The sequence below is a fragment of the Stenella coeruleoalba genome, assembly GCF_951394435.1.
Source record: "Stenella coeruleoalba genome assembly, chromosome: 14".
Lineage (NCBI taxonomy): Eukaryota > Metazoa > Chordata > Mammalia > Artiodactyla > Delphinidae > Stenella > Stenella coeruleoalba.
Window position 1 is genome coordinate 1,341,090 of NC_137160.1, and position 22,679 is coordinate 1,363,768.

Below are 22,679 nucleotides of genomic sequence, written 5' to 3' on the forward strand. Positions count from 1 at the left end.
GTGAAGTAAGTCAGAAAGAGAAAAACAAATATTGTATAATATCACTTATATGTGGAATCTAGAAAAATGGTACAGACAAACTTACTTGCAAAGCAGAAGTAGAGACACAGATGTAAAGAACAAACTTAAGGTTACCAAGGGGGAAGTGGAGGTGGGATGAACTGGGAGATTGGGATTGACATATATACACTATTGATACTATGTATAAAACAGATAACTAATGAGAACCTGCTGTATAGCACAGGAAACTCTTAAAAAAAAAAAGGATATACATACTGACATTGTCAGTTTACTGAAGAAAGAAGTTAAAGAGAATTAAAAAAAATAAAGAGAATAAATAAAGAGAATTAAATAAAATACTAAAAAAATAAAAGTTGAATATTGTTCAATGGTTTCTATCAGTTAAGGACAGAAGTGCCCCAGAAACAAGAAGGAAGAGAGTTCTCACCTGGCCTTTCGCATCACACAACACAAACAGTAGTGAAGTGACAGCACATAACATTTCAGAACTGATACAAGCAACAGAAACGAAGAAAAACAAGATTAATGAAAGCAAAGGAGAAAACCCTGGGAATTCCCAAGAAAAGAAGATGTGCTGAAGAGATATGGGAATAGGAGCTGTCTGTTGGCAGCTGCAGAAGGACATGCGGGAAGGACTGGGTTAACAGCTAAGATGGGCAGTGCTGACCCTGAGACTCAGTCCCAGGAGGCCGGCTGAGCTGGCACTGGGTGGGGCTCGCAGTGGGGTTCACATGGGGCTGCGGGGTTCACACCAGGGTAAGTGGAGTTCACACCACGGGGCAATGAGATTCACACCAGGGTCAGTGGGGTTCACACCAGCGGGCAGTGGGGTTCACACCAGCGGGCAGTGGGGTTCACACCAGTGGGCAGTGGGGTTCACACCAGGGTCAGTGGGGTTCACACCAGCAGGCAGTGGGGTTCACACCAGGGTCAGTGGGGTTCACACCAGGGTCAGTGGGCTTCACACCAGCGGGCAGTGGGATTCACACCAGGGTCAGTGGAGTTCACACCAGGGTCAGTGGGCTTCATACCAGGGTCAGTGGGCTTCACACCAGGCAGTGGGGTTCACATCAGGGTCAGTGGAGTTCACACCAGGGTCAGTGGGGTTCACACCAGAGGGCAGTGGGATTCACACCAGGGTCAGTGGAGTTCACACCAGGGTCAGTGGGCTTCATACCAGGGTCAGTGGGCTTCACACCAGGCAGTGGGGTTCACATCAGGGTCAGTGGAGTTCACACCAGGGTCAGTGGGGTTCACACCAGGCAGTGGGGTTCACATCAGGGTCAGTGGAGTTCACACCAGGCAGTGGGGTTCACAGCAGGGTCAATGGGGTTCACACCAGCGGGCAGTGGGTTTCACACCAGCGGGCAGTGGGATTCACACCAGGGTCAGTGGGGTTCACACCAGGGTCAGTAGGGTTCACACCAGGGTCAGTGGGGTTCACACCAGCGGGCAGTGGGATTCACACCAGGGTCAGTGGAGTTCACACCAGGGTCAGTGGGCTTCACACCAGGCATTGGGGTTCACAGCAGGGTCAATGGGGTTCACAGCAGGGTCAGTGGGGTTCACACCAGGCAGTGGGGTTCACACCACGGTCAGTGGGGTTCACACCAGGGTCAGTGGGGTTCACAGCAGGGTCAGTGGGGTTCACACCAGGCAGTGGGGTTCACAGCAGGGTCAATGGGGTTCACAGCAAGGTCAATGGGGTTCCCTCTTTCGTTCTAGGTGGATCATTTCTTTCACACTGAGAACAATACATTCAATAACATCATATTCAGTGAAACCAGACATCTGTTTTTCTTCATTCTTAAACCCACCTTATGGGAATGATGTAGGAGAAGAGCAGGAGAAAGCGGAAGAGACTGCGGTACCAGGGACCTGAGAATCCCTGCAAGGTCACCATGACAACCGAGAGGGCAACCAACGCCAAAAACAGCGCTTTGGTCAGCTGATTGAGCTCAAGGTCCAGCAAACCAACCTGAAAGAAAATGGAGAGTTAGGACAGAACCACATTCTTAAATCTTCTTTTGTACTAGCTTTCATTATACTGAAATACAAAAATGTACTAACTTTACATTTTCTTCTGAAAACTTCTCCTGACATTCACACTTCTTTCTGAAAAGCCTTTTAGAGATTTAGGGAGAATTTCTGAAAGTGACCCATGGTCCCCAGAGCATTTCCAGAAAGAGTCTACTGAGAAAACACGAGTCTTGAGTATCCAACCACAAAAAACTCAGATCCTTTCTCTAGATAATGAGGTTACGACCAGCAAGTGGACAAAAGGGGATGCGGGACGAGAGCCGCACGGACGGCCCGGCAGCCCGGCCAGCTCTCCGGGAGCACACGCGCCTTTTCCTCTGCACGTGCCACGTCAGGGGATCACTTAGGATTTTCTTCAGAGCAGGACAGTATGTCTGTCATCTCTCTCTGCCAAGAGCCTCCCTGAAAAGAACTTCTCTTAATTAAGAAGGAAAGCAACAGGGGGAGTGGTTAGCCTGCAATGACAGCTTGTTAATTCGCGGAGGTCCTGTACTTTAGGTCCTCCCGGTAAGGCACACACACTCCAGTTCATCCTGTGGGTCATTTGCCAGCTGAGCAAAACGTGAGGGAGAATTATGTCAATAAGAATTAGTTCCTTTTCTGTGTGCGTCCTGTGTGGGATCTTGGGGACAGTAAGAACGAGATACGCAGACACCATCCATTCTACAAGCGAAGAGAACACAGCTCTTCTGAAGCATGCAGCTTCAATTTCAAGCCCAGCACCTCCACCAAGTCCTGCTCCGTGCTTAGTGTCATTGCTGAATGACAATGCGGTATGACACTAATGACATACCGGGCAATGCAGCGTGGGGGGCAGAGAGAGGAGCGGGGAGGGCGGTGCCAGGCTTTGTAGAAGGGCTTTAGAGCCACAAAGAGGACAAGTGACGCCGTACGGCAGTTAAGATCCCTCAAGACTCTGTGTTTAGGCTAGTCTGGCTCTGCCACCTGGCTGCACAACCTTGGGCAAGCTGAGCATCAGCTTTCCCATCTGTAAAATGGGCTGTAACATGTCTTCCTGACAGGACCCGGGGGGAAAGAGAGGACACACAGCACAGGGAGCACAGCTTCTGGTAGAGAGCAAGCCTGCATGCATGCTACTACTATTGTCATTACTATTATCATTGTTATTATTATTATTAAAAACCTGGATTTGAGTCTCTGCTTACTAACTGTGTGACCCTGGGGGATGTTCTTACACTCTTTAAGCCTCACTCTCCTCCTCTGTAAACTGCTGTTACCCATCTCCTAACAGAGGTGCCTGGAGAAGCCCAAACAATGTGGCAAAGCTCACTGTCACTACTGGTCACCCTCAGGCCAGGGCACAGCAGGTGCTGAACAGAACTGCTTATATGTAATTTATATGACACTAGCAGAAGACTGAATCCTATCAGGTTATCCATCTGCCATCTGAGTTTCTTCTGAATCTGGTACAAATTTTGAAAAAGAGAAATTAAGAAAGAAAACATGATTACCAAAACTCTACTATTATTCTCAAATTTAAAACTTCTAGAATTACTAACCTACTTAATACCAGTTTAGTTTGGAATGCCTTTTGAATACCATGTCTTTGGCCAATGAAAAGCTAGCCTTCCCACACTTCACTGCTTAGTTTATATCTGCTTTTGAGTAGGGTTTGCCACAAAGGCTCATGAGAACGTTAGCACCTGTAGTTACAAAGAAAGCACAGAACTTTGTCAGAAAACCCAGTGAAGTGCAGCAGTGAAGAAAATTCACTCATTATACAAGCAAGTTTAAATACCTACTACATTTTCTGCTGAACTCTATGGTTATGAAAAATGAGTCAACTATGAGATTTCACCCTTCAAGAAACAGCCCATCTAGTAGGAAGTATAAGGCGAACACCAGTAATACACCCTATAGAAGAGAAATCTCTAACCAAGCTTATGGGGGAAGTCACTTCTTAGAGCTGCCCGTCATCACTGCTGTTGGCTGACACCTAACGGCCTTTAGAGGCTCCAGAAACCACGGGAATGACAACAGGGACCCAGAAGCTACACCGCTGGAAGTCTGTCTAGCACACTCGCCCTACCTCCACACCAATCCCAACACTACAGGGTCTGCGCAGTGGTCTGGGAGCCACGGGTCCCCACCTGCAAGGGCCCTGGAGGTGGGAGCGGGGCCAGGGGCGAGGCGGCTCTGCAGCGTCTGCGCCTCCAAGCCACCACCCACAGAGGTCCCGCCCCTCCAGGCCCCACCCCACCACAAGGCCCCACCCCCACTAAGTCCCTCCCCTCACCAGGCCCCTCCTCTCCACAGCCACCACCCCAGCAGGCCCCGCCCCCTCGCCTGGGACCCGCGGCCTCCTCTGGTCGCGCGCACTCTTCAGACTCGGAACCCCAGAGACTTTAGGCAAGTCCTAGAGATGCGCTGTCTCCTGTGCGCAGCTTGTGCGCAGATGAGACCCTTCCCGGCCAGGCCGGCCGTGTCTGCAGGGCTCTGCGGGCAGGGCTCTGCGGGAAGCGCCCTGCCGCCCTAGCGGTCACTTCCAGCGCACGGACCGGGCGAGTGGGCAATGGGGCCAGCCGGTCCGGGCTCGCCACCTCTGGGCCGGGACGAGCAGCGGGAAGGACCGCGCCGACGGTTCTGGAAGCTTCCCCGGTGGAGCGGGACTGGGCTCCGTGAGAGCGGCGGCCAGGGCCATGGCGCCTGATTTATCAACTCCATTTAAAAACCGGCAGAACCAGGACAAATACGTTGCAATTTCCGCTACTTCAACTACTATATAGTTTATGCTTGAATTATTGAGAAAAATAGGGTTTTGGATTAAAATGAAGAAAAATTAAGCCAGGGAAGTAGAGCATGTTTCAAAGCCCGGGCCCTCTGCGGTGACAAAGACGGCCTAAGTTCCAAGCCTCGCGGAGGGTCAGATGAAGTCATTACTCATTCAGTCAGGGAAAAAAGACTCAATTACCTCAACGTAAAGATGCTATCAATGAATGCAAAGTGCATATTTTACTCTATTCATCCAAATCCCATTAAAAAGTGAAAGGAATGATTTAATCTGGCCTTCCAGAGTTGGCCTTTTTTGTAATAAAATAAAGAATCACTGTCTTGCAAAATGCATAACCACTGCCTCACACTTTCCCCTGCATCATGGCAGTGAAGGACTGTAAGAGCTGGGACAAAACAGTCAGGAATGAGGACAAAGTTTCCTTTGAAAAAATGACCCATATAGGATGGAGACATGACAAGCAGCCCACTGCACACTGATATTCAGCTAATTCAAAGTATTAATACCTTTCTAATTGACGAGGACACATGTGCTCAACTGCCTGACTAGTGACTATAACTGAATGTCGTCTTCACCAACCCCTTCTGATTTAAAGGACGAATGAAAGGTTTAGCAGAGAAAACACAGCTTCTCAGTAATGGGCTGTTCCCTGCTTTCTTTCAGGAGCCTTTCCTGAACTATGATTATTCTTCCTCGAACATAATTGCAACTGAGCTATAGTATATAGTATGATCTTTTTTTGGGTGGGGGTGGGGGTGGGGGGGTGGTCAATTCTAACAAAGCACAGTGAGAAGAAAAGAGATACTTCAACTATTTTTTTAAAGGTCACTTTCAATTTTATACTCATTTCACTAGAACACCCTTAAAAGTTTCTTCAACTTGTCTAAAATGCAATCTGGACTCAAAAACTATTCAATATGAAAGCTAGTTAACTTTAAAGCTACAAATTCTATAAAGAAGGTGGTAGCCTGAGTTTTGATGTGAAACTCTTCTTTCTTTCAAAAATTTCCTAGAACATCTGAACAGGCCAGAGAGCTTTTACTATGATTTCAAGACCTTTTTACCCCTAAGGTATATTATTAATCAGTTGAAGTAATTATGACTGTATAAGAAAAGGTAAGTACACTAGGAAGTAATTTTCAACATTTTTGTAATTTCCTATATTAGTAAAGCAAATTTTCTTCCACTTGTCATAATATTTGTTTGATTTGAAACAACTGTGATAACAAAATTAAATACGCTACTGGAAATTTTAATCTCCAAGGGAAAATCTGTGCATAATGTCTAAGATGCCACAATGGCTCTGGGAAGGGGCTGCTCTGGGATAATGAACACAATAATTGCCTGTATAATCTAAAACGCTACTAATGGCAACGATCACAGATCCACTTAGCTCCTCTTTAATTTATGTACCAAGTTCTAAACAGCTAATGGTTCTCAGTAAAATAATGGTTTATACCAACAATGAAGGGTAAATACAGTATCCTCCTGCTTAATCAAGAAAAGATCAGTCAGGTTTTTTAAGGCACCCATGGACGAAGGAGACCCCACCTTATCTCAGTAACACAATGCGTTTCCAGCCCATCTCAAAGTCCCCCTAAGTCCCCGAGAAATCAATGTAGGAGCCTCGTGTTATAAAAACTTAGTAGCAGAGAAAACAAAAGGCATAAAAGGAAGCACTGCCAACTGCTCCTCACGTGATGTTACCCCTGGATCAATGTTATGTGAACATCCAAGTACTGTAACCTTGCTTCTAAAACTCACATTTCCTTACTTGCCACGTGAAAGTATTTTAGTATAGCAAAACCATAAGATGCAAAATGTGAAAAAGCCAATTTAAACTCTTGCAGAAAGCTAAATATCATTTTAATTTGTCCTATATTTTCCCTGTAAATATATCTCAATTTGAAAAACAAACGCCTCCAATCTACTAGCAAATGCACTCACGACGACTCTACACAGACAGAGAGACAGCTTCACACGTGAGAGACTACTTAGGGGAAACTATAACATTACCGTTAACGTTGTTTATCTTTTAGCAGCAAAACTATTCTCGGATCAGCCCATCAGCCCCACATCATTCAGAATTTGGATTGTGACTACAAAATTGACATAGGGCTACTGCTTTAACCTAGTTGAAATTCCTATAAAAAAACACATTTCTTGGGGCTTCCCTGGTGGCGCAGTGGTTGGGAATCTGCCTGCCAATGCAAGGGATGCGGGTTCGAGCCCTGGTCTGGGAAGATCCCACATGCCGCGGAGCAACTGGGCCCGTGAGCCACAATTACTGAGCCTGCGCGTCTGGAGCCTGTGCTCCTCAACAAGAGAGGCCACGATAGTGAGAGGCCCGCGCACCGCGATGAAGAGTGGCCCCCGCTTGCCACAACTAGAGAAAGCCCTCGCACAGAAACAAAGACCCAACACAGCCATAAATAAATAAATTAATTAATAAAAAAAAATGTCAGGTGCTGTGCTATTTAAAAAAATAATAAAAAATTAAAAAACACATTTCTTTTAAATATCTTTGAAACAAATCGGTCCTATATTTTCTACTTTTAGTAGAATCTTAAAAATAAGAAAAAAATAAGTACATACCTTCAATTCAAATAATTGAAACTCTTACACTAAATCTAACTCCTAAATCTTACAGCGATAACTTTTTTCCAGTTTGGAGTTTAAATTAAAAGTATTAGTTGTTTTTTTTTAAAGTGATGCGAGGTAGCCCTTTTTTTCTTATTCTCCAGTTTATTTATTCATTCATCTTTGGATATGAACGCCTCAGTCCTAAGTGTCTGTCCTGCACGCAGGCGCCACCCACCCATAGACAACTCGGCTATTATCATTTACTGCCCCAGTGATCTGCGAAATAAGAAGCACTTCTTTTAGCCGTTCTAGTCTATTGGCTCAATAATCTGTGCTTTAAAAGCTCCCTAAGTAAGTATCAGCACGATAATTCTTAATGTTATATCACCTTAATTTTTAAAAGTCAAAATCTATATTTACACAATAAACATTTAAAAGTCTATTCTGAAAGAATATTTCATATTCTACATTTTTACCTGCAAATAAATTTTGCGTGACTATTCTATATTCAGCATTTAAGGTTTCTTCCTTGCTTACCAAATAGTTATCACATAAGATATTTTTTTCCTTGAATATTTAACATTTAAAAATAAAATGGGGGGACTTCCCTGGCGGTCCAGTGGGTAACATTTCGCCTTCCCATGCAGGGGTGCGTGTTTGATGCCCTGCTGAGGAGCTAAGATCCCACATACCTTGTGGCCAAAACACCAAAACATAAAAGCAGAAGCAATATTGTAATAAATTCAATAAAGACTTTGAAAATGGTCCACATCAAAAAAAATCAAAAAAAAGAAAAGAAAATGTGGTTATTACATTTTTTAGATAAACAAAAAAAGTCTTAATGCAAAGCTCAGCTCCTCAGCAAGGAAGTACAGCCTCTTTCCATGTTAATGTGAGAAACTCAGGAGAGGGGGGACCCAGTGCAAGCCCTCACCTAGTTTACACAACCTTGGTACCGATCAGCTCCGTGTTTAGGACAATGCACGTCGTCAGATCACTCTGTCCGCTAGACACGATAAACATGTTGTTAAGGGTGAAATTATTCCTAAAATCTACAAACATATTACTTGCTGAGTTTGAAGGGGGCTTCATGAGTGCAGAATGTGGCTGTCTTCTCAAGCCGTCAACCTACCAGATCGTTTGAGAAATTTCAATAGTGGCTTCAGCATTTGCTATAACACATATCCACGTAACATTTTATAGTCATCAAAAATGCCAGAAAATAGCACACTATCTATGGACATACGGACATACACATATACACACGTCAGGTCTGGTTTTGCAAAATGCAGACTTACTTTTATATTCATGCAGGACAATTTGGTCAAGGCTGTTACTGTCTGACAGCCTCTGTCACAGTAGAGCCTTTATTAAGGCGTAACCAGTATATTAAAAAGTCATCAAATTTAAAGCAATATAGTGACTTTAAGTGGTTAGTTTAATTTTGTGTTTCTAATAATTACTATAAACTATTTCAAATAGGCTCAACTTGAGACACATCGAAGCCATGTTTAAAACAAAGATGAGGGTGCACAAATATGCAAAACGGTCTGGAAACCGTTGGAAGTTTAATTTGTACTCTATGCACACAAACTACATGAAAATACAGCACCGAATATTTCAAAGAGACCATAATTTTCTAATGTACAGTAGTTCCAGCCTTATTTTACAACAGTCCACACAGGTTATTTAAAAACCAGGGATGCAAGGAGACTACACCACACAAACCACTATCAGCCCAACACTATGCTGAATATGATTTGTGTGCACTGCTGTCATGTTTCCTGTTGATATTCCGTTGTTGCTTTTATAAAAACATTTCTCTTAGCTGGGGAGAGAAAGCAAAAGCGAAGGTGCAGTATGTTGCGGATTCGCCAACAGAGGGCGCTCAAGATTGTTGCTTTTTTTGTTTTTCGAATGCTGAAAGCCTGCTTTTGATAAAAGCAGAACTTCGATCTTCGATCAGCCAATTCAGTATATATAATACATGTTGTCTTAGTTTTATTAACAACAAAAAAAGTTACCATAAATATCTATGTTGTCATGAAGAATCCAAGACAGAATTTATAGACTTTAACATGATGAATTAATTATATTGAAGGAAATTTCCCAAATAAAAATCTACTATCAAATAAGGATATTTGATATTTGTCATATTTAAAGATATGACAACTAAAATACTGTAGGTAATCGGTACAGTAGTATAGTGCTATGGCTTTTCTGTTTTTAAAGATTTAGATCTACAAACTAAATCAATAAAGCTGTAACAACAACTTACATTAGTGGTTTAGAGATCCTGCATATATTTACCTTATTTTTGTCTTAACAGTGTAGAAAGCTATCAGTTTTAAATGGTTTTGCTAAGACCACCCACCAATTCAAAATGATTACTTCAAGCCTGAGCTATCTACCGACACCAGAAACCTCAACCTTCAACATCAGTCATGTAAGTGAAATTTGAGGTCAGGCATTTGATTTCAATTTAATCTAATTAAATAAGCAGTTTATTTTGGTAATTTTATATTTATTTTAACAGATATTTTACAAGTAGCATTAACCTACTTTCGAATCCTTACTATCCAAAAACACAATACCCATGAGTTTAGGGATTAGTAACTGTGTTTTTTAAAAAAAAAAGTCTGGAAAAATGCCAGCAAGAGCAGATTCTGTGCGTGGTCACCGATATGCTCAGGAACTGTGACTTTTATATTATGCTTCTTCAAAGACTTTAAAAGTCCCCACACTCTTGGAAATTCTTTTTTCCCTAGAAACATGAAAAATAGATTTTTTTCTAATAAGAACTCTAAATGGTTCTGATATTTTTAAAGAAAGCCTTTTATTAGGAGTCTTAAAATTTTAACAGACTCAGAGAGAAAGGGCAGACCATGGCTTCTTGTAAATCTGTTGAAATATGGGACAGTCCTCACCTTTCATTTTCTGGTCGATTTTTCATACTGAGGAGGCTATACTATTTAGCACATTTTTCTTCCGGGAGATATGGGTGTGTGTGTGTGTCTTTATTTCTCCTGCATGTGGCGAGTCCCTTATTTTAAATATTGTTTGTGGATGTGTGCATTTTAGAAACACCCTTCAAATATACTCTTAAATATTCATTTAAATATAATTTATAAAATATATTATTGAATAGAAAATACCCTTAGATTTTTAAGCACATCAATAATAATGATGTTAAAATCTGGGCTCTGTCACTGCTTGCTAAAGAAATGGCTGAACATACAGCCAGGGCTTCTAACACTATTGCACCCAAAATTCCCCAGCACAGTGACTGCATCCCTTCAGGGCACCCTCTGAACTCTTCAAAGAGCTGGAAAAGTATTTGGTGGCTTTCTAACACCCAGGAAGCGACATATTGAAGGACGCATTCCTGTTAGTGGCTTGAAACTGCTGGACCGTACATGATGGGAAAGACTGGGATTTAGGCGACGGGAGTAGATCAGAGCTCCTTCTCAGGGAAAGCCAGTACCTGGTGGCCCCCAGCACGGGAGGCACAGGGAATGGCCGGGCAGGCAGGTACCAGGGCTGCCCTTCTCCCTGGAGCCCGCCTGGGACAGGGCCAGAAGAACTGCTGTGTTTCTTTAAAGAAACTGCATGGGATGCTGGTGGGGGGGGGGGGGGGGCGGGGAGACACCCTTCTACCTGCTTGGTTATTTTCCTAATAAAATTCTGGGAAAGGGAATGGTTAAATTTTTATTAGTAAACAAGGTCATTCATTTATATGAAACTTTAATTTCCAGCCCTAGATTTTCCTCATAAGAGGTCATGATACAGATGAATTTCTATAACAAAGTCCGAGATTTGTTCGGTGATTCAAAACGTTACCATCTAAATTCTTTCTTTGGCATACCAACAAGTAAAATGCATTTCATGGTTTGTGCCAGGGAATTTACTAGACATTAGTTAACAATTTTTCTATATAATAATAGATTCCAGAAAGTCTGGTTTCTTTAAGGACTACTTCAGTCCCATACACAGTATTATAAAGTTGTTAATTCTAAGTAACAGTATCTTAGGGGGGGGAAAAAAAGACAATCGGCAGGAAAGATCCTCGACGCCTAAGTGCTGCGTGTGGCAGAGCTTAGCTTAGCATGTTTCACGCCTCAGTGTCTGCAGGCAGCGTGGCGCTACTATAATGCACGCTGGACCGTGCAGCCCGCGAGGAGACACAAAGGCTGCGATGGGGTCACTACCCCCTTCACCGCTTGTTGGTTTATTGTGTAAATATGTGGGAATTTATGGACCATTTAAGGTCTCCACCCCAGTCTCCAGATACCTGGCACCCATCACGACATAAAACCACTCAGTAGGGTTTTTAAATCAAGAGTCATTAGCTGACTTGACAAGATCTGTGTCTAAGATATTTACCGGAAACAAAACTATGATCACTGTTTCACTGAACTCATGAAATTCTGTCTCAATGAAATGCATATCACCTCTTTGTGATTATATTAAACGTGTGAAAAGATACAGAAAACCCTGGTCAGTGTTTGAAACACCTCAGAATTGCTATTATCTTGTCCATTCTCTGTCCCACCAACATATCAGCATAACTAGCTAACAAACGAAAGTTAACAGTAGGTAAACATAATTAATTTTTAAGGCAGCGTAGCAGAACGGCAGACACAGAATGGCACAGAGAGAAAAAGAATGAAGAAAGTTATCATACTGGCCTAACACCTAACTTTGAATCAGCGTTACTTAGTTTTCAAAATCCATAGTTCTCATGATTTGCATTCTTTTGAAAGGAAAACGGAATTCAGGAGATTTGCTGAAATTTTTAAATGACAAGCATAATACGGTTAAATAACCTTTTCATCTCCTTAACTACCCTTTTATTATTAACCGTCTACTTAAGAGGTTTATTACTGGGATCTTGGCAAAATATAGCACTACTTTCAACCATCTAAAATTTTTGTGTTACTTTATGTCTTCAAGGACACTTTATGAACCATTTCATACTTAATGGCTTGTAAGCAATCCCAAGAGCTGGGAGTTGTGTGAAAAGTTGCCCAGATTGACAGATACGGTGAAAAGGTCTGTATTAATTTCCAAGTAAAGAAATGCATGGCGTGGTATCTCACGATGATTATACTCTAAAGTACCAATTAGAACGCATCAGAAACCAGAGCAAGTTGACACTCTACAATAAAGCAAATAATTTCCAGTTGGAGGGGCAGAAAATGTTAATATGCAATGTTCAAGACTACAAGAATCTTTGTAAAAGGAAGTAGCTAATAAGGTTTAATGATGCATGTCAGGAAGCCACAGTATGTAGGGAAACACAGCTGGCTTCATTTTGTAAACTATTTGATATACACATCTTTCCAGTTCGCGATTATCAGCTGTGCCAGTGCCACAGGGGACAGCTTAGCCTTCAAATCAGGGCATCCTTCTTGTTCTCTAAATTACAAGTAAAATACATTACTATAACATGGTGCTATAGGCGAGTGCCCCGACCGAAGCTTATCCGCTTGAGAAAGAGGATTACAGAAGTCTTCTGTAGAACGTCGTGGAAACAACCTCGCCAGCCTAATAGGCTCCTAAGTGCCAGAACCATTAAAACAAATCATAAAACAGGCAACACGCTTGGACTTAGTGAAGTAATAACCTTCACAAGACGGTCACCATTTTCCCCACCTTGTGTATTAAAATGCAAACTAACTGAAAAGTGCTTCTACTGAGCAAGCCCAGCCCGCCGCCCTGCTTTCCTTCCGGGGCGCACCTGCGCGTGCTGAGAGGACCCGCGCCGATGGCGACAGGCCGCCTGCTCACGCCATCTCCGCCGAGGGCCTGCAACGGCAGGTGACAGCAATTAGCAGCAGATGACAGCAGCACTTAGAGTCTGCACCAGATGGCAGCTCAGGGTCACCGGAAGCCAGCAAACCTTCCACGAGGAAGCCCTGTGTTAGGCAACTCTCACACTCGAAAGCTCTCAGACACGAGTTAATTATTCAGCCACCAGAAGACAACAGCGAGGTCACAACTCTGACATCAAAATGCTGTTAATCACTTGGAGCGCACTTATTTTAAACGTAATTACACATATTAGCTGTTCAGAACGTGCACCTAATGACGGAGAGGGGGCCCTACACAAAAAGAGCTAAAATTCTAGTAATTAGTGAATTGTCATAGGGCAAAGTATACCCAACAGGCTCTGACTCGGGTGGAGGCCGTTTACGGCCAAAGCAAGAACCAGCCACGCAGCAGGAGTCTGACAAGACACCCCTGGCACCCTGGCCTGTCATGGAGGCGAGGAGAGCCCCCAAGGACCCGGGACACGCGTCACCATGAAAGGGCGTTGGTGAGCTAAGAAAAGACTTCAGATCTCGAGGTGGTCTGTCAAGGCTTCTGGCTCAAAACTAAAGTCTTAGGTCGCTGCAGCTTGGCTGAAGCCAGGAGACAGAAGGCGGTACGATTTTAGACAGACTGTGGCATCCGCAGGGGGGACGGACCCCTCACGGGCCATTCAGGTGAAGCTGACATGTTTCCTGTGAAAAAAAAATGCAGGTGAAAATGCTTCAGACAGGGCTTCCCTGGTGGTGCAGTGGTTGAAGAATCCGCCTGCCAATGCAGGGGACACGAGTTCGAGCCCTGGTCTGGGAAGATCCCACGTACCGCGGAGCAGCTAAGCCCGTGTGCCACAACTACTGAGCCTGCGCTCTAGAGCCCATGAGCCACAACTACTGAAGCCCACACGGCTAGAGCCCGAGCTCCACAACAAGAGAAGCCACCGCAATGAGAAGCCCGCGCACTGCAACGAAGAGTAGCCCCCGCTTGATGCAACTAGAGGAAGCCTGCGTGCAGCAACGAAGACCCAATGCGGCCAAAAATAAATGAATTAAATAAATAAAAAAATTTTTTAAATGCTTCAAACAAACGAAATGCATAACCAATTTACTTTAACAAGATGAGTTCCCATTAATAACACATAAAATGGCTTCTTTTTGGTCTAAATTGTTTATAACTGATTAATTTCTGACCGCTTATGACCCTAGCAATTTCCAAGCCAATAGCCTTTACAACTTGCAAAGTGCTTTTGCATGATTTCTGTTACTCAGCTTAGCTCCAGCCTGGTTAAATTTCTGGTTTGCTTCCAGGGAGCTAAGGTGTATGGCCGAGCTTGCGGCTTCCGTCCCCTTGCCGCAGACGGGCCTCCCTGGCTGGCTGATGTGAACAGAAATGATATTATTCCCACTCTCGTAATGAGATCTGTAGCTGTACTTTCCATTAACTACACAGACTCCCATTAGGTTTATGAAATGAAGACTGGCCACATCTTGCTTATCAGAATGTTCTCCTTCACTATTTCTATTTAAAAGTGGTGAAACTTGCTCAACTGGCAGCCGTTACTATACTTTGGGAAAAGAAGAACAGATTAAACAAAGTGATTAAATGTTGTAACCAAAACAAGGACCGAGGAAGTAAACACTCAGCTGAGGGTCTTTTGCCTGGTGAAGCAGTTAAAGGACAAAGCACCTCATCCTACCTACATGCTCTGTGCTGAGCCTTCTGCTGGACGGGCGCTCTTCCTGTGCTACACGTAGGTTCTCCTGTGGACGCCTCTACTCAGCACCAGCGGGGCAGTGGCAGTGGGTGTGGACCCTGAGGCTCCGCTGTTCTGGAAGCAGCCGGGGCGGGGGCCGGGGGAGGCAGCGGCCGCTCGTCTCCTCTCCTGTGTAGAAACGCCAGGCCAGCAGGACTCTCCTGGATCCCAGACTTTCAGAGGTGTAACCTGCATCCTAGGTGTCTTCCAATATCTCTCAGAGCAATGATAATTAACTGATGATTAACTGCCCTTTCTGAAGAAACAGCAAGGGAGAAACACACTCCTCCTAAAGGGGAATCATATAACTTACAGGAAGACAATTTTAAATGAAAAGAGAAACTGCCTGAAGTAAGCTTGGTCATCAGATCTCTCCTGAACAACGGTACACTGCAGGTAAGCTAATTTTCCTTCAATTTCCTTTCAAAATAAGTAGGACATGATGGTAAGAAATGGCACCATAATGACCGGCATTCAAACGAGTGAATGCTTCCGGGACTGCGCAAAGTGCCGTAACGTGGCAGGCTCACGGCATCCTGCCATCCTTCTGTCACCGCCACAACAGGCCCGGAGCCTCACCCTGGGCTGGCCTCACGGGAAGGGTCTGTGCGCACGGGTGGGTGTGGCAGCATCGGTGTGAAGCACGGTGATTTACTTTGGTTTGTCCTTAGATCCACCACCCCTGTCTCCGTGTCAGGATGCAGACCTAGCACGAAACTGCGGGGCAGTGGAGGGAGGGGGCCGCGGGTGGGCGTGCGCCAATGCCAGAGCCCCGTCTGGACCAGTCACTCTACATGACCACGAAGCTGCCCCACGCGCCTTCCAGCTGGGCTTTCTGAAGCTCTTAAGAGGTGAAATAGCTCTGGGTACATCTGGGTCTCTGACCCTTTGTATTGATGACTCAGGACGGGCTCCATGGCCACCTTCCTGTCCTAGGCATGTAACCGACACACAGTAATTGCTCATTTAAATGCCCACTGCGATCATTCTTCTTCTTACTGATGTGATAAAAATACATGTCTTTCTCCTTTGATCTTATTGTTACCTTCACTTTTACTTCCCCCACTTACTTTCAAGTCTACGCGAAAATGCGGCTGTATAACACCCGAACTTGACACTGCAGATCCTCCCCCTTCTGAAGCCCAGACAAGTACAGCGACAACGGTCTCCCGCGGGAGGGAGGCCGCCTCAGCTCCAGCCCCTCAGCCATTCCTCACTGGCCACCATCCCCACACAGGAGGCAGAGGAGGGAAGCCAGTTTCAAATAAACCCTACCTGCCGCCCGCCCGCAGCTCCCGAGGAGGGGAGTCCAGGGCCAGGACGGTCAGGGGCCTCCGTACACTGTGCCCACAGATCAGAGGCGATCCCCGCCTCACCAGTTCCGTGAGGAGAGGGGCTGGGGGACATCTGGACCACGCGGAGCAGCTTCGAAGCAACCAGCCACCACTCCCGTGATCTGGGCGTGTACGAGTGAGAATCAACATGGCGGGGCCGACCTGATTTTCAAGTCCTCAGAGTCGCGCTGCACCCTGGCCTGACACTAACCAGGAGTACAAGTGTGTGCATGGCCTCTTTCCCGTGCTGCAGGTACCCACAGTCCAACCTGCTCCCGTAAAGACGGACGGACCCCCAGTGGCCTCGAGACAGCAGCATCTGACTAACCCAGGGAGGGGGTCACTGCGGATGAGACGCCAACTTTCTCATGAAAACCCATCAGTCAGCCAGACAGGGTCAGCTCTTGAGATGACAGAGCTCAACATCGACTTAGCCTGTAACTAAAGTGCAAAGCATATATTTAATATTTTGAATGGGAAACCAACTTGGAAATAAAAAGCTTTGCTGCAATTGTATTTTTATATAGCAGCAAACAGAAAATAAATTTTAAAAGATAATGAATGAAACGGCATCAACAGAATCTAAATACCTAGAAATGAATCAAACAAACGGTATACAAAAGCTCTACACAGAGAGAATCATAAAATATTATTGAAAAAATTAAAGAATACCTGTATAAACAAAGGATACAGAATATTCATTGATTAAAAAAACTCAGAATTTAAAAATCAATTCTCCTCAAAGATCTACAGAGATTAAATGCAATCCCAATTAAACTTGCTATAGTAATTACAGACGATTAGCACAAAAAGGGAATCGAGGACCAATCAGAGAGGAGGTCCAGATGCACACCCACCGCATGTGCACGTATGATTCATGCCGGAACCTGCGGTGGGAAAGGATGGACCTGCAACAGCTGGTTATGGGTCCACTGGCAATCTACATGGGGAAAAAATGGAAACTTCCCATTTTCATAACAAACACAGAACCCAATCCCAGACGTCTAGAGATCTAACTGAGAAAGGTAAATAGCAAAACTTCTAGAAGATAAGAGAGTACCTTCATGACCCAGGGTAGAGAAAGATTTCTTAAACCATGAAAAGACTGATAAATTGCACTCCATTAGAACTGAGCATGGCTATTTGTCAAGACACACTGAAGAGAGTAAGGAGGCACAGAGAGGGAGGACATTATACTCACATAACCAGCGAGCGCTCGTGCCAGGATATATAAAGGACTCCTACAAAATAATGAAAAAAGACTAACAATCCAACGGGAAAATGCACAAAAGACGCACTGAAGTGATCCTCAAACCAAGATGCCCAGGCAGCCCATCAACGTGCAGAGGAAATGCAACCTCGCTAGTCCTCAGGGAAACGGAAACTAAAAACACAATAAGACATTACTACATCCTCAATAGAACATTAAACACTTTTTTAAAAAAACGGACAACCCAAGTGCAGACAAGGTCATAGAGGAACTTGAATCCTCACGCTGCAGGGAAGAGTGAACACTGGCGCCATCACTCTGGAGGACCGGGATTCCACAAAATGAATGTAAACGTATCCGTGACCCAGCAACTCCACTCCTAGGCACGTACGCGGCAGAAACGCACGTGTTTGCACTGAGACACGGTGCACACAGACGCCCGGGCAGAGCGACTCGGGACAGCGGAGGGCCCATCAGCTGCAGGATGGCTTCTCCGAGCAGCTACGGCCAGTCCTGTGGCGGGATGGTGCACAGACACGCAAACCAACAGAGCCCTGTGACATGTGACATGTGGACAAAACCCCCATGCGCATCACTGTACACAGGAGGCCAAACGCAGAAGAATGCACGCTGTACAGCCGCATTTTGTAACCTTCAGAAACAGACAAAAGTTGCCAGTCAAGTAGACACGGGGACAGCGCCCTTCCGGGAGAGCAGGTGTGCAGAGAGGGAAGCTTCTGGAATGCTGGCACAGCGCTAGTTCCTGACCACGTCAGGGGCTGGGGCGTGCGCTCGCTTTGTGGTGACTCAGCGAGTTCCATGCTTTTTAAAGTTGGTATACTTTTGTGTATTATGTTAAGTCAACCAAAATTAAAGAACAAAAACCAAAAAAGTATAACAGAAATGAAGTATTATTCTTGTTCTTAAGCAAAACTCAAGTGCTGACCACAAGCTTCACAGCTGCACGGGAGCACAGCTTACGCTGCCTTGTGGCGTAAGTGTCAGTCAAATGACACCTGGAGGACTATTTCAGGTGCAAAACTGCATCTGATGACCTAACAGCTGCTAAATAAAAAGCATTTCTGAAACCTCAGAAAATGAGTGGGCAGCTGAGGAAATAACATGTGCATTAATCTAAGATTATAATACAGAAATGCTGGTAGAAGTCAACGGAGGAAACCCTACCCACGGGCTCAGCCTCTGCTCCGTGACCACAAACTGAACACGCTCAGTGGACCACACAGACTGCAGGCAGAGCAGGCTCGGCGAGGCTGGCAGGAAGCCCACACCCCCAGCCCCGACCCTGACCAGTGACTGCCGGGGGGAGGCCTGGCAGTACCACGGTTTCTGGGCACAGTGGGTCTGGGGAGGGGGCAGAGGTGAGGGGAATCCCACGCTCTAAACTCCTAAGCTGCTTGGATGTGTTGACTCCTTTTCACTCTGGACTCCAAAGCCTCCAGCCAGTCCTCGCCACCCTCGGGTCATCAGGACCTTCCCTGCTTGTGCTCCAGGCTGTGTCAACTCCTTTCCCACCACCGCCCCCCCTGCATGATGACGATGACACCAGCCAGGCCTCCCCCAATCCCATGGGGTGGGAAGTGTCCCGCGCCTTTTCCAGGCCAACGCCTCTATTTCTCTGGCTTCTTCCGGGTTCCCTCTTTGCCGGTGGTTTGCTGCAGTGGGAAGGCTCTACACCGGGCTTAGACTTTCGGGCATTCATCTGGCCTGGTGTCCTCTAGGCTCCCGGGTCTGTAATTAGGTGTCTGTCATCAAGTCTAGAAAGCCCTCAGCCAGGTTCACCCCGAATATTTCTTCCGCCCCTTCCCTCTCCTCCTGCTGGTGCCCTGTACAGATACGTTACACCTGCTGAGACCGTGACACGCTTCTTGGATGCTCTGTCCCGTTTTCTGTTTCCCCCTTTCTGTTCTCCTTTGTTTCTGCTCCTCAGCCTGGGAAGCTTCCCCCGACGTGTCTCCCAGCTCACAGGTCCCCTCCTTGGCCCTGTCCAGGCTGCTGAGAGCTCATCACGGGCACTCCTGGTTCCTGTTATGCTTGACTTTGATTTGAGTCTTCCTTGGAGTTTCCATGACCCCGACGACACTCCCCATGCATGACGTCTACTGTTTCTACCAGAGCCCTTAGCATGTTACTCACAGTTCTTTCACGTTCCCTGTCTGGTAATTCCAAAAGCTGTGCCACACCTGAGTCTGGGCCTGATGCTTGCTTTGCTTCTCCAGACCGTCTTCCCTACCCTTCGGCACACAGCTTGTAATGCCTGTCTGCAGCAGGACATGTGATGAGCGTGAGGTAGTAAGAAGAGAGGTAAACAAGCCTCGGTGGGGGGTTTTATGTTCATCTGGGCAGGAGCTGGTGTGTCTGACGTCGCCGCAGCCGTGGGAGACAGAGGCTGCCAAGTCCGCCGGTGCCCCGTGTGTCCCTCTGCTGACTCTGGGCTTCTGAGACGCCGTGCCTCAGAGCCTCCCTCTGCTGGAGTCCCGCCGGCACCGGGGTGCAAGGTGGGGAGGGGAGCCTCCTGCGATCCCATGGCCCATCCAGGCCACCTGCACAGGTGTTTCTCAACCCCCCACCCCACCGGTGAGCCGGGCGGACGAGGGGACTGGGCAGGAGAAGGGCCCTCCCCAGGTGGGACGGGGCAGGGATGGGCACCCCCACCCACAAGTAAGCCCCTGTGACGGAGGACATGCCCCTTCTCAGACCTCCACCCCGGCCCCCGACGAGTTCCTGCAGCCGGAGCCGCCCAGACTGCGGCCCCCAGGGCTTCTCACGTGCACCAGTCGGCACTCGCCCTCCAGCAGCGTGTCGAAGTGAGCATTTGGTTTTCCTACTGGTTGGCGTCCCCAAAGGCTTGGGCTGCGACCTGATGTGTCTGTCCGGGGACTTTCTGTGTGCTCAGCTCTTTGCCGCCGTGGGGCCGGGGCTGAGGCTGGCTGTGACGGTGCTTTTCTCCCCCAGCTCCTCTAGAAGCGGAAGCAGGGCCGAGGGCCCGGGGATGCAAGGACGGCCGCAGCACCCTGAGCAGCGCGCTCCCCGCGGACACGAGCCACCCTGCACGTGGGCACCGTGTGTTACTGCACACCGCCTCCCTCCGAATCGCCCCCCTCAGAACTTGGACAGCAAATCCCAAACCTGGGTCACTGCTTCTCCATCTGAGCAGCACAGCTCTGCTGGGGAAAGTCACGCAGCAATTTAAGACACTTCTCCTGGACACCGCGTCTCCAGCCTCTGCTGGGCCCTCGGTACCTGGCCCGTCCATGTCCTTTTCCTCTGCCTGCTGGCCTCCAAGCCTCCCCTCTCCACGTTCCCCAGTTTGCCCCTGACCGACCGACTGCAGGACCGCCTGAGCCTCAACTCACCTGTTCCCGCCCACAGCGCCTCCTGCTTCATGAAGGTCAGGTCCCTCCGCCAGCTCGGGGCCACCGCTCCTCTTCGCTGAAGACACCTGCTGCTTCCGCTGGGCTTTTATTCCAGTGGCTCTGCCTCTCTGGGATCCTCAGCGCCTCCCTTGCTACTGGCCCGGCCTTGAAACCTGGCCGTGCCATCTCCGCCCCGGGCCTCGGCACATCCGCTCACCGCGTCCACCTCCGACCCCCTTGTTGCCCTACAGCTAGCTTCACCTTCATCTCCTGAAAGTTCTGTTGCCCAGAGCTCACCAAAGTCCTCCAGTCAGTCCCGTAACTGTTTTCTAGTCCAGGTTGTACTGCTCTGCCGCGTTGGACATCTGCGGCCGTTTCGGGTCTCGAGACTTCTCTCCATTTCAGATTCGGCTCCTGCCTCTGCCTGACCGCGGGCCCTCCTCTGCTGGCCCTGCCCTTCCTCACACGGTCTCCATGGGTATAGTATCCACCCCCTAGACTCCACCTGACCCTCTAGTCTCTATCTTGACCAGGAGATGCAGAATCGTACCTCACTGCATCTAGGTTCTCTACCTGCAAGGATAAAAGCACCTCAAAAGGTCAACATTTGGTACGTTTTAGGTCGTGGATATCATTTTTATAGGACATAGGCTTGGATGTGCCAAGTCTTTTATCTTCCTAAAATAAATTTCTTAACATTTATTCTAAGGGAATATAATCCGGTCACGTTCTAGCTAACTCATGAAGATTAGTAATTAGGATTCCGGATTTCAGTTAAATTGTACTCGGGCCTTTGCCAGTCCGTCTCCCCTCCCCGACATCTAACCTGTGGGACGGGATGATGGGCACTTAGTGGCCTCTGAGAGTAGGGAGGCACTCTCAGCCTTCCCTGCCCGCTCCCCGTGTGATGTCAGCTCTGGGAGCGTAGGTCCCTCAACCACACAGGGCACTTTCCCGTTCGTCACTGAATGCTTCGCAGGCCCAGGCCCCTTCTCTGCAGTCTGCACCCTCCTCCTGGGGGCCCCGTCCTGCATGAACCTGGAGCCCGGGACAGTCAGGGCTCCGGCGGGGCCAAGCACAGGCCTCCGAGTCCTCCCCCAGTCCGGGGAGCTGCCAAGCTAGGCAAGAAACCCACTCCACGTCCGTCCTCCTTGCTTCCCGTCGAGGCCGGGGCGTCGACGGCAGGGGTCTGCGTCGTCTCTGTCACTGTTCATGCTTTCAACTCTACCCTGTTCCCCTGGCCTCTTCAGCCTCCACAGCACCCAGCTCTTGCAAATCAAAGTCTCGGTTTTCAGGACTGTCAAATCTGTTTAGACCTACAGGCGCATCTCATCTTTATTGCCCTTCACAGATACTGTGAGTTTTACAAGTTGAAGGTTGGTGGCAACCTGTGTCCAGCAAGGCTATTGGTGCCATTTTTCCAACACCATTTGCTCACTGTCTCAATCTGGAAATTCTTGCAGTATTTCAAACCTTTTCGTGATCACTAACGTTTGTTAGGGTGGTCTGTGCTAACTGATCTCTGACGTCACTACTGTGGCTCACTGAAGGCTCAGATGATGGTTGGCACTTAGCAAGAAAGTATTTGCAATTAAGGTGTGTACACTGTGTTTTCAGACACAAAGCTACTGCTCACTCGCTAGACTGCAGTGTCGTCTAACATCACTTTTACGCGCACCGGGAAACCCCAAATTTGCGTGCCTGACTTTACTGCAGCGGTCTGGAACCAAGCCACAGTATCTCTGGGGCACGCCTGGAGTTAGAAACTCAAAAGCTGAGCACCAGACCACTATATTTTTCCTTT

The 22,679-nt window shown here is 47.0% G+C and overlaps 1 protein-coding gene across 4 annotated transcripts in view; it reads right to left on the bottom strand.

Annotated features, from left to right (window-relative positions):
- The window catches only part of ATP9B (ATPase phospholipid transporting 9B (putative)), a 217,092-nt gene that overhangs the window by 75,688 nt on the left and 118,725 nt on the right, over positions 1–22,679 (bottom strand). For all 4 annotated transcript variants that reach the window (XM_079941711.1, XM_079941710.1, XM_079941712.1 and 1 more), the window contains one exon: positions 1,839–1,999. In XM_079941711.1, the coding sequence (XP_079797837.1) occupies positions 1,839–1,999 (161 nt within the window). The remainder of the gene's footprint in view (positions 1–1,838; positions 2,000–22,679) is intronic.